General features: G+C 33.2%; 1 protein-coding gene across 1 annotated transcript in view; it reads left to right on the forward strand.

Moving 5' to 3' along the window:
• LOC115228127 (medium-chain specific acyl-CoA dehydrogenase, mitochondrial) overlaps nt 1–2,478 on the forward strand; it is a 38,673-nt gene extending 36,195 nt beyond the window's left edge. The window contains exon 13 of the mRNA XM_029798790.2: nt 1,583–2,478. Within this exon, the coding sequence (XP_029654650.1) occupies nt 1,583–1,660 (78 nt within the window). The 3' untranslated portion in view covers nt 1,661–2,478. The remainder of the gene's footprint in view (nt 1–1,582) is intronic.
• The last annotated feature ends 11,262 nt before the right edge of the window (nt 2,479–13,740 follow it).

Raw genomic sequence — 13,740 nt, forward strand, 5'->3', positions numbered from 1 at the left:
TCTGAAATTGAATTGGCCTTGAATAAAAGGCCAAACCATTAAAGAGGTCATGGATGGCTAATGCACACACACACACATACAGGCAGTCTTAGGGGTGTACACACACAACTACACACACACACACACACACATGCACTTCAAAATATAAATTTTAGTTTGAATAGCAACACTAAATTGAAAAATGTAATTTTGCAGCGTAAGGGAGATAACATTCTTTAAGTCCCCTTATATGTAATGAAAGTAAATCTAGGTCTTTTAAAGATAGTTACCCTAATAACAAGGTATGTCCTAGTAAAACTGTTGGTTGATAATTCCATATGGTAAACAGATGAAATCCAACCTCCCTTACCAGTTTTGTGAAGCTATAGATAAGAATTTCCCAAAAAATTCAAGCTACCATTCTATTATCAATTCACACCAAATTAGAATAGGGTTTTCAAACACCATAAACCTTTCACAAATCATCTCTTCGCATAACAGTAAATTGTTAAATACAAATCCACTTAATGAAAATAATAACACTGATATTATTAACGCTAACCATTCTTTGAATAACAAGAACAACAATATTAGTGTTTCTGATATAAATTCAAATCGTACTTGTTTCCTTAGCAGTAATTCTAAGACTAGAAACTCTGTTTATCAATGTAAAATTACTTCCAGTTCTGATGTCTGTTTTTAGATAGGTAGTTCTTCATCTCAGTTGTCAAAAAGAATATCTAATCATTACTCTACATTTAGACATATCAATAAACGTAACAATACTGGGCTTAGTAAATTAATTTGGTTTCTAAAGGAACATAATAAACAATTTGGTTTGGAATGGAATATTCTATCTAAATCTTTTCCATATGATAAAGGTAAATCTTTTTGTCTGCTTTGTAATGAAGAACAGTATCTCATTCTATTCTCGGAGAATTCTCTTGTAAACATGTTTAAAGAATGCGTTTATCATTGCAAGTCCTTCTTAAGTGACACATTTTTCCATTCAAGTCATTACAGAATTACAGATAGTTTCTATCTGTAATTACTGACTTTTGGCCAACACTATATATATATGAATATGTGTGTGTGTGTCTGTGTTTGTCCCCCCCATCACCACTTGACAACTGCTGTTGGTGTATTTAGATCCCTGTAATTTAACAATTTGGCAAAAGAGACCAATAGAATATGTTCTAGGTTTAAAAAAAAGTCTTAGAGTTGATTTGTTCAACTGAAACCCTTTCACAGCAGTACTGCAGCATGTCTGCTGTCAAATGACTGAAACAAGTAAAAGACTTAGTTGGTCAAATATTTAACCAGTTGCCTAACAATAAAGAAGTGTTATTGGACCAGTGCATGTGTTTATTATTGGTATAATGGCCCTCCCTAGACAACAAGATTTGTTTCAACAAAAGAATTCACATTAAGACTCTTGCAAACCAAATACAAAAATGAAGATTCTATACTTTTAACCTTCCCATTATTGTTATTAAAAAAATATTTAATAGAAATTTAGCACTTAATTGGTTTATGTTTAATAAGTTGTTGATCTTTAACATGAATAATTTCTAATTTCTATATTTTCTTACTGAACTTTCAGATTTATGAGGGTACGGCTCAAATTCAAAGACTAATTATATCAAGAGAACATTTAAATCAAGCCAAGAAGAACATGTAATGTTTGATATCTTTGGATAAACCACTTTGGTCTGAATGATATTGCTGTCTTCATTTATAACATGGTACATTAACAGAAGTTGATTGAGATATAGGATTTTTTTAAATAGAAAATAATCATTAAAAATGTTTGGGTTTTGAAATCATTCATGCAAATAATTCTAACAGCTAAAATTATTTACTATGAAATAGATGCAAACACCTGCAACCTATAATTCGTTACAAACACATTGTAGCCAAAGGTAATATTAGCTGTATTGATTAATTTTTATCATCAGATAAATGTATATTCTTGATTTTATTTTCAATTTTTATTTTTTATGTCAAGATAACAATATATTAACTAATTTTTATTTCCAAATCTTACTTTTTATTATAAATTAAATTTTACTTCCTAGTTTTAAAGTAGTCTTTTTAAAATTTTTTTCTTTTACTTATTCCAGCTATTAGGAAATGTTTAAACTTTTCTCAGTTTTATGGCATTATATTGTTGAGAGATATTACCTACTCTGAGTAGGATACCATCTTTTGCTACTTTTGGCCATACAAGGATATATATTTGGAAGTAACAGTTAATTTTGCCATGAGCTGTGCTTCCTTGTGGAATCTATTAGCAGATTAGAGGACTAAGATAATGACCTTTTGAGGACCAAAATATCAAGCATTTGAGGACTGAGATATTGAGCATTTACTTAAGTTTCATTTAAATTTATCTTTCATATGCTTGGTATACAGTAATCATGTGTAGGACACCCCGACTTAACATTACAGTTACTATTTTAATTACCTCTACATTAACTTTTTAACTATTTTAACACTTAAAACTATTCAACCATATCGTAAATACATATCTATTCTATACAGCAAGTGCTGGAGAACAATAGTGATGAAATAATGCTAAACTAGGAATCAATCAAGAAGAATCAGTTTAACTAAATTATCTACACCTGTTTCATCCAGATATCACAATCATGTTTGAAAGAGTATTTTCAAGTCAGGGTGTATATGAATAGAATCTTTTTATAAAATAAGAAATTTAGAAGCCACAATTGTATAGAGAGAGAATATTAGAAGAAAACCAAAAGTAGATGCAATTCCTTGGGTATATTTGCTCAAAATGTTTTAGACATTTTCAAGGATTTTAAAAGCTGTTCATTTCTTTTAAAAATTAGATTTTTCTATTTCATTATAAATGTTTTTATAATATTAAATGCAATAAATAATTATATTTTCATGCATGTAGTTGTTTAGTATTTTCTTTTATTCAAGTTAATTTCATAATCTTAGATGAGTTAACATGTCTTTGTTTCTGTGAAATTATGGTTTTTGTTAAATGGAACCCTGCTGATTTGTTAAATGCATAATTAGCATCATAATAAGATTTGAAGAATACTAGATGCTGATATATCATCATCACTACCACCATCATCATCATTGTATAATGTCCGTTTTCCATGCTGGCATGGGTTGGACGGTTTGACTGAGGTCTGGAGAGCCAGTGGCTGCACCAGGCTCCAATCTGATGTGGCAATGTTTCTACAGCTGGATGCCCTTCCTAACGTAAAACCACTCCGAGAGTGTAGTGGGTACTTTTTATGTGCCATAATTATGACCCTAGTATCGATCTATTGCATTTCAATCTGTGTTAGGGTTATGGGTGGGGGGAAGGGTATATTTTTTCTTCAGAAATGTAAATAAACCCAATCTGTTTCTTAAACGAGGGACATATTCATACGGCACAGAATGTTTTCAGCTCAATAGACGTCATTGATTGGTTGAAATTGCAGAAACTGAAGGAAAAAAAAACAACAAATATCTTACAAACTATAGAATGTTTTCAATAAAGCCAAGAGGAAAAGATGTTTTATAAACACATTCTACCAGTATACGAAGTTTAAAAGTGTTTAGTTACGTAGAAATTATTTTAAAAAACTGCCGGTCAAACCGAAAAGATCCGTCTCGGAAATACTGCCTCCATTTGTGAGTAAAAGAAAGAAAGAAAGAAAACAGCATAAATATGCTCACTAGGCGAACTCTAAAGCAATTTCAAATTTAAATAATTTAGCTGTCGGAGTTGTCTCCCCTGTCTATCTGTCAGTTTATCTATCTGTCTGTCTGTGTATCTAGCTAGCTTGGTAGTGTATCTTAGCTGCCAAGGATCGTTAGCGACTATTCAGCCTGTTCTTCTAGAAGGACATTATGAGACAGTGGAGTCTTGTTTTCAACTGTCCATACTTCAGTTTTTCTTCTCTTCTTGATTTTCACCTCTGGTATTTTGATCTTGTCACTCATTGATTTCCAGTTGATTCGCAGAAACCTCAAACGCATTTAATTTCTCCCATCTACCATTAAGCTAATGTCTCCTACTCGACCTTTTGAATTAAAATGATTTGTTTGCTACATTAAACCTAAACCTTGTGTATAATACGCAACCCTTCTCTAACTTGAGTCAAGGAGGTCTATATAACGTCCTTGGTTTGTAAAACTGTATACGGTAACGTCCTTTATTATTATTGTATATATAACATAATGCAAACGTGTAGCTTTTTTGTGCATTTTGTTTGCAGAAAATAAAGAAATAACAGTAATAACGTTTAATAAATGTTGCTTACTGCAAGTTATGGATGATTCTTTTATGACTTCATTGCTTTCAGGCTTAGCTTACGAAGTTAACTATTTCTTCTTTATACAGAAGGAGTCACTGTGTAATTCCCTCGGTCATTCTTGTGACAAATATAAACCTAAAAACTCTTCTAATATCTTTTTGCGTTAAAAGAAAATTATATCTTTTCTTCAAGGATTGCTAACAGTTGCCATTAGGTTTTTGTTTTCTTCCCCCTTTCATATATGTATAGAATATACGCATGCGCAACAGCAAATGGGTAGCAATGTAGCTAGTTTTCCTCTTCAGTTTGAGAACAATCGAATGTGTTACTTGATTGATGTATGTGAACTACAATACACAGATATAGTAAATATTTAATATAGATGATGATGATGATGATGAAAGTGTAATCCATCCTGCTATCCCTAATTCAGACCCTTTTCTTTTCTGTTCTGTTTATCATATTCATAATTATCGAGTTCCAATTAAATATTTAAAAAAAAGATAACAATAATAGTAAATCGAACGTATAGTAAATACTCGAGTATAATCCGCATTTCCCCCCAAAAAAATTTAAAGGTCAAAATCCCTAGTGCGTACTATTTACGAGGTTAAAAATGAAAAATATTTTCTAAGCAATGTCCGAGTCTCTATTTGCTGTCTGGCAAGGTTTATTCAGACGTATTTTGTGATGTCAGGTGCGAGAATACCTTAAGCTGAGCCTGAAGGCAATGAAGTCATAAAAGAATCATCCATAACTTGCAGTAAGCAATATTTATTAAAATAAAAAGTATTCAGAACACAGAATAACATGTAACAAAAACAATTTGCAAGCATATTTACATTCCCATATAACAGTTAAGAACATCACCATTATTGTATTATGCATGCGCGGAAGTGTTTGTTCGACTAGGTGCTGCTGGCTTGATTACGCACGACTCAAGTTAGAGAATTACACAGGTTTAGGTTTAGGTTGTGTATTATACACAAGGTTTAGGTTTTTCAGAGGTACAGCTCCCTAAAAATCCCCTGTGTATTATACTCAAGGGCGGACTATGCTCGAAGATTTACGGTATGTTATTTTAACTAGTGTTTTCAAGAAAATTGTAAAAACATTATTTTTCTCCTCACTCCTTAGATTACCTCGTATCATATTTGGGCGATCTTTCGCTTTATGTTTTAGGGATCCGAACTGCAATGGCGAAGTATTCAACTAGGGACCACGAGTAAGCCACTACACTTTTTTCATGATTGATCAATAAATCGAGTAATCAGCGTGAGGCAATGATGTGATATGGTTTCTCGGACGATCCAAAATTTGTTCCCCTTTTTACCCTACGCAAACTGTTTGGCACCTAACTCAAACAAACGACTTCAGGCTCTCAGGCTCTCACTTCAAGCCAGAACGATTTTGGACACTCACACACGATGTATTACAGTTAGCCTTCAACAAGACTCAGAGTGGTTCTCTCCTCCCAACCGGCAGATATTGAGTTTTTTTTCCTCAAGATAGCCAACACAAAATCATGTTCATCATGTTCATAAAGTTTACTATCCTATATAATGCCGATTACCAACGATTATCATTTTCTTTCGCTTTTATTCATTTACTTATAATTTGTCCTCCGCCATATTTGATATACATTTTATATATACCAGTGATCGTCTTTATGTGAAAAAGGTACTCTACAGATTAGAACCACTGCCTTAGAACGACAGTAGTAGGGAAAACGATTGGCAAAATCGTTATAGCATCAGACAAAATGCCTGTATTTAGAAGTCTTGCGGAGGTAAAGCCAGCCGTTCATACCTCAGGAAATGGTAAAATAAAGGGTTATCATGTAGTTTACGGGGTTAGAAAAAAATGAATGTTAATTGACCGGAAGTAACGAGGGATCATTTCTGTTCAGCTGCATTAAAAAAAAATTAAGTTAAGTGAAAATTTTCAGATTTGGTGTATTGATGTAATATTTCACGCTGACTCTCAATGCCTAATTCACTTGTTCCAGAAATTAAAAATAAAAAAAAAAAAAAAATCAAATGTTTAAAGTTTGATAATTTCTACCCAATCTGAAAACAGGATTTGGAAGCTGTCATTTTGTGCGTGACTGCAATCGTAAACACAACAAAACAATGTCAGCATTGTACGAAGGCACGTGTTTTAAGCAGTTAATAAGCGAAAAATGACTTTAAAAAGGAGTAAACAACACATATTTTGTTGTTTTAAGAGCAGAAAAAGATGGGTGCAGGCAGAAAAACACAGTGTAAAATATCAGTTTGTAAACTCACGTGGTTTTTCATAAACACTTTTCCAGCGCTTGGCTTGTCACTGTGGCTTTCGAGTGGCTAAACCTACCCAAAATTTACAAAGTTTAAAAGCTATTAACTGTTTACTTTTTGACTTATGGCGAAAATAAATTCCATATTAATAATGAGTATACGAAACTACATTAATACACCAAATTTGAAATAAATTAGAACAAAACTGGAGAAATTGAAAAATGGCAGCCAAACAGAAAAGACCCCGGACAACAGTGACATCCTATAATTTCATAAAGAGAAGTGGAGAAATCTTTTGATTTTATTGACAGAGCCCCTTCATTAAGCCGCGTCAACTGGTACCTACTTGTATAGTACCTTCTAGTGATATCTTAAGAATTTCAGAAATAGCATCTAAGGTACAGCGTCTCAATTTACTATACACAACATAAATGTGATTGTTTTCAACTTAAGATATAAGAATGATTGGATCTTTTCACTTTGACCGGCAGATTTTTAAAATAATTTCTTTGGCTTTCTTGAGAAAATTCTGTTGTTTGTAAGCTATTTGTTGTTTAATTTCTTGCATTTCGGCAATTTCAACCAATCAATGAAAATGTTGACAAAATACGTCAGATATTGTATTCACCTCAATAGACGTCATTGATTGGTTGAAATTACCGAAATGCAAGAAATTAAACAACAAATAACTTACAAACTAGAGAATTTTCTCAAGAAAGCCAAGAGAAAAAGATGTTTTATGTAACACATTCTACCAGTATACGAAGTTTAAAAGTGTTTAGTTACAAAGAAATTATTTTAAAAATTTGCCGGTCAAAGCGAAAAGATTCGAATGATTTTCATGTTATATAAAATGTATGTAGATATGTATGTTGGCTTTAATAGATTTGTTTACATGAAATTATCGGATATCACTGATCTCACTTCCGCTAAAAGTAAGGCTTCTCAAGTCTATAAGGAGGATCTTTTCGGTTTGAACGGCAGTTTTTTCTAGCGGTGTCATATGAAATTGTCACCCATAATTATGGCCCTAGTATCGATCTATTGCATTTCAATCTGTTTTAGGGTTAGGGTTAGAGTTAGGGGTAGGGGGAAGGGTATCTTTTTTTCTTCAGAAATGTAAATAAATCCAATCTGTTTCTTAAACGAGGAACATATTCATACGGAACAGAATGTTTTCCCTCAATAGACGTCATTGATTGGTTGAAATTGCAGAAATTGAAGAAAAAACAACAAATATCTTACAAACTATAGAATTTTCTCAATAAAGCCAAGAGAAAAAGATGTTTTATAAACACATTCTACCAGTATACGAAGTTTAAAAGTGTTTAGTTACGTGGAAATTATTTTAAAAAAACTGCCGGTCAAACCGAAAAGATCCCTATAAACATAATTCAATGAATATCGAGTCGTATATAAATGATATTCTTTACGTGCGAGCAGACTTGTATCGTGGCAAAATGCCTAGTTAAAGCATAGAAGAAGAAAAAACATTCCATAACTGAATGTGTATTCAAGAGACTAACCTGAAACTGTATTTGTAGCAATGCTAAAATATAATTCTATTTATTCCCTGTTTAATAACTTATCTTAACCTCACGCCATTCACAAGTCTTTATGAATGGCACGAGGTCTATTTACAGTCAGTCAATTTAGAAAATGTTTACTCTAAGCTTTCTAAGAACGAAACTGTTTGTATAGTTATGTGAATTTCTCGCTGTGCCCAACTTTTCAATTTGTTGTAGTTTTGAATATGTCGGCAAGATTTTCACGTTATACAGAGAAGAAATTAGGTAATTTTAGAATTAGATTTAAATATCTAATTTAGTTTTTTATTATTGGGTTGTGGTGTCGCTTGTGGAGTTTGGGTGCCAGATTATTTTCATAAAAAGTAGTATAAAATTTTCAAAAATATCTGATTGTGTCAGAAAATAGGCCATGATATTACTTGGAAATTTTACACATACATATACACGCGTGCGCAAGTACACACATGCCCATACGCACACAAAGACTGTCCGTGAGCACGATATTCAATAAGATTCTTAATACAAATTAAGATTTTAATGCATCAATGCACATTCCGCTTCACTAATATATTTTCTGAGTTCTGAGTTCAAATTCCGCCGAGGTCGACTTTGCCTTTCATCCTTTCGGGGTCGATAAATTAAGTTCCAGTTACGCACTGGGGTCGATATAATCGACTTAATCCGTTTGTCTGTCCTTGTTTGTCCTCTCTGTGTTTAGCCCCTTGTGGGCAGTAAAGAAATAGGTATTTCGTCTGCCGCTACGTTCTGAGTTCAAATTCCGCCGAGGTCGACTTTGCCTTTCATCCTTTCGGGTTTCGATAAATTAAGTACCAGTTACGCACTGGGGTCGATATAATCGACTTAATCCGTTTGTCTGTCCTTGTTTGTCCCCTCTGTGTTTAGATCCTTGTAGGCAGTAAAGAAATATATATTAATAATGACAAAAGTTTCTGAAAGGAGTATGCAAATGATTCTTGTACAGTGTATTAATACATTTGGAAACCCTTCAAAATGTTAAAGGAATTTCTCCAAGAATTTAAGTCACATTCGTCCCCCTTTTGCAATTCTCCCTTTAGTATTGGCTGTTCAGTTTAAAAATGGAGAAATACAGAACTTGTAGTGCCAACTGCTAATACCGATGAAAAAAACAATTTTTTTTTTAAGAATCTTCTGTTGATGAGCCAAAATTTTTATGTGAAGCAGTAACACTTAAAAATGCAGCTAGTGTTCTGGGTTAGTCAGATTTAGGGAGTGCCATCAGGAAATGCCACTGGTGAAAGAATAATTTCAGGGGACACTCTCACCAAAACTAAACTAAGAAATATTCTTTTCTACTCTAGGCACAAGGCCCGAAATTTTTGGGGAGAGGGCCAGTCGATTAGATAGACCCCAGTGCGTACAAGGACAGACAAACGGATTAATACAGTTACTTCTTGTAAATCAATCAATTTTTCAGCAGCATGGAATTACTATACTAAACAAAAAATGGCAGACCGTTATGAGGATCAAGTTTGGATTGTCTTAACGTTTAGAAACAGAAGCTTCAAATAAGAGCAAAACTGTTTTTAGCATTAATTCTTACTTTAGTTGACGAGCTGGTAGAATCATTAGCACGTCGGATGGGATGCCTAGCGGTACTTCATCTGACTTTTTACGTCCTGAGTTCGAATCCTGCCGAGGTTAGCTTTGCCTTTTATACTTTCGGGATCGATTAAAATGAGGTACCAGTTAAATATTGTCTCGATGTAATCCACTTGCCCCGCCCCTCAAAAATTGCAGATATTGTGTCAAAATTAGAAAGAATATTAATTCTCACATAGCTCAAGAACTTTTTCACGACTTGACGCAAAACTTCAGTAGTAGTTTTTGTAACAGGGTACGATTTGGGATCATTACTTTTTGACCGACAGATTTTAAAAATAATTTTTTGTAACTAAACACTTTCAAACTTCGGACACTGGTAGAATGTGTCATATAAAACATCTTTTACTGTTAGCATTTTTGAGAAAAACTTATATTTACGAAGTTATTTCACGTTAAAGTTGTCCTATTTCGGTAATTTCAACCAATCAATGACGTGTATTCAGTTGAATAAAATTACTGCCGTTGTTTGTCAACAAGAACTTCCGGCGGCGTATATTTCGTTTTTCACTGATATTTATGACAACCCTAACCCTAACCCTAACCCTATAACCCTAACCCTAAAACCTTAACCCTAAAGCCCTAACCCTAACCCTAAAACCTTAAAGCTAAAACCAGTACAAACGCACGAACGATGTCATAAATAACAGTGACAAATGAAAAATACCCCGCCGATAGTTGTTATTGACAAACAACGGCAGTAATTTTATTCGGCTGAATACACGTCATTGATTGGTTGAAATTATCGAAATATGACAACTTTAACGTGAAATTACTTCGTAAATATAATTTATTCTCAAAAGGGCTAAGAGTAAAAGATGTTTTATACGACACATTCTACCATATAAAACATTCCTCTGCACCCTTATTAACTATTCTTTCAGACCTGCTACTACCTAGCGAGCCATCACAAAAGTAAAAGAGAGAGAGAGAGAGATTGAGAAAAGGAAAATGTCTTACCTATTTGAAGACTATGGAAATATTTAAAAAAAAAAACATTTAATTTAATTTGAAAGTGTTTAGTTACAAAAAATTATTTTAAAAATCTGTCGGTCAGAAAGTAAAGATCCACTATTTTTTTTTTGTCATTTATTGCAATACCTAACATATATATATATAAATGCGTTTTACGTAAAATGTTGGTTGACTCGTCTAAAATCAACAACTAACTATTGCTTATGTCTTCTATTTTTGTGAGCGAAAAGATCAAAATACAGGAGAAAAGTTTGTTTGCTCGAATTAAGAAGAGGAAAAATTTAAAGCCTTAACACTTAAAGACGCCAAGTAATAACGACTGGTGAAGAAGTAACGTGTGTGTGTGCGTGTGCGTGCATGTTAAAGAGGGAAAGACAAAAAAATAAAGAAAGAAGTACTGACGCGAAAGCTTACAAATAAACAATACTGCTATGTTAAAACTCTTAAGTAATTTGTCGTGTTTCCCTCTGAAATCACGCAGTGATATTGGAAAATTACCAACAGTCAACAGACAGTTGCCTTGTAAGCATTGTTAATTTGATATTACCATGTCTCAGATTTCTTTTAAGATCAATACCTTGTCGATATTTTCCAGAATATTCACCACTACCCAACAATCAATTCAATGTTTCTCTTCTCTTTGTGCATATATATATATATATATATATATATATATATATATATATATATATTATATATATATATATGTGTGTGTGTGTGTGTGTGTGTGTGTGTATGTATGTATGTATGTATGTATGTATATATATATATGTATATATATATGTATATATATGTATATATATATATATATATAATATATATATATATATATATATATATTCTCCTTATATATATATGTATATATATTTATATATTCTCCTTATATATATATATATATATATATATATATATAATATATATATATATATATGTGTGTGTATATATATGTGTATATATATATATATAAGGAGAATAAGACCAGGTAGAAAATGTGAAGACATTATTTCGGACTAGCTAAAGGCATCTGGAAAATGTAAAAACTACTGTCAGAGAAAGACCCTTGTTCCATCGTGGGAAAAGTTCTGTAGCAGTGTTAATCTAAATTTGGCTATGGTGGATCGAATTCACTTCATGCATGCAGGATTCACTACAGTTGCATTGTCTATGAATTTATAGAGGGGAAAAATTCTGAAGTTGGGTTGTTCGTTAATAGCACAAATGTCGATGTGTTCGCTTAATGCTGTTTTTCTGTATTCCCGAATTTTAATCTGGGATCTATGTGCGGTCATCCTCTGGCGTAGACTGTTTTTGGTTTTGCCTATGTATTGCTATCGATACTCTGAGCAAGTTAACACGTATATTAGGTTAACCGAAGCACATGTGAAGTTGTTTTTCACTGTAAAACGTTGACCCTTTTTAAAGGAGAACTCCGATCCCTCAGTTAGGTCGATGCGTATACCACAGTTAGGTCTTCCGCATTTTTTACTGGCGGTTTCAATGTTGTTGACGAGTGTACTTGGGTTTATGGTAAGGATGATGCAGTTGATTTTTGTATAGACATCAGTATGGTAGCTAATAGATGGGCGGTCCGTCCCTTATGGGGGAGAGGGGGTCACTTTTGGGTCTGCTGTATAAGCCTGTATATGCATTGGTGACCAGAAGAGACGACAAACTCAAGGGCTTCTTCGGGTGAAACACACTCAAATTACACCACTGATATCAATTGGGAAAATATGGGTTTGACGAGTCAACAAGAAAGACTACTGTGGACACTCAACATATGAGACATAACAGACACATTTCTCACAAATCCATTAGGAATGATGCGACTGGAACGTGTTTGATCATTGTCTGCTGGATCAAGGCTGACCTGGGACTAAATATAAATAGCGTGTGCAGAAGATGTATTTCAGAGAATTGCAATTCTGAAGAAGGAAACAATAAGCAAAGAAGTGTGTGACGATATAGAGTAGAGAGGGTGTGAAGTAGATAGGGGGGTGCATCGGGTAGATTTATCATGACAGCATGACATTAGTTTGCTAGGAAGCCGACCTGAACATAAAATGCGCTCATCTCAGTCTACTCCTGACTAGAGCTAACTATAATAAAACTTTTGTCTCCATACTATCATTAGCAGCAAATTGAAACAAAAAACGAAACGAACACCTAAAACAACAAATATTGTTTTTTTTTAAAAAAAAACAAAGACTAATTCCAGCGTTTGTTAGATTTGTAATAAAATGTGTGTGGAAATATTCAAGATTTATGTTTACAGATATCGTTGTCTATTCTGTGTAAGGAAACAAAATACTTGAAACAGAGTAAGTTAATATTCGGATCTTTTCAGTTTGAAGGCCAGATTTTCCTAGTTAACTAAACAATTTGAAACTTCGTATACTGGTAGAATGTGTCAAAAGAAAACATAATTGTAAACCAAAATGAAAACGGAATTGTAATTTCTAAGTTTAACGTTGTTTAATAATTCGAATTTTAACCAAGGGTATTCTTTCTTTCTACCTCACCAGTATACGAAATTTCAAATTATTTAGTTAACTAGAAAAATCTGAAAAATCTGGCCTTCAAAATGAAAAGATCCTAATATTCAATTGCAAGTGAAGAAGAGACGCAAAATAAACATTGTCAACAACAGCAACAGCAACAACAGCAACGATATCAATACTGATTAAGAGGAGCAAAGTAACGACAAAAATGTAATTAACGTTCGATCGACTATAAACGATATGATTATTTGGCTTACCACTGCAATATGTAGGTTTTTTTAAACACATGCTGTTCGAAATGGTGTTTGTTTTTAAAAAAGCTAATAAGAAAACTCGACCATATGCAGCTTCCCATCGGTTTCAATAAAGACTCTTTTCTACCCCGCCCCCACACCAGAAAAGAATCTCTTCATTTTTTTCCCCCTTCAACAAACAAGTTAGTTGACAATGGGAATGATAACAATTTACTTAAGTGTCGTGAAAGTTGATTTAACTCAAGATATAATTAGTCCCGTTCGTGCTCTTCTTGGCTGACTGTATTTCTCATACA

Source organism: Octopus sinensis, linkage group LG2 (assembly GCF_006345805.1).
Source record: "Octopus sinensis linkage group LG2, ASM634580v1, whole genome shotgun sequence".
Taxonomy (NCBI): Eukaryota; Metazoa; Mollusca; class Cephalopoda; order Octopoda; family Octopodidae; genus Octopus; species Octopus sinensis.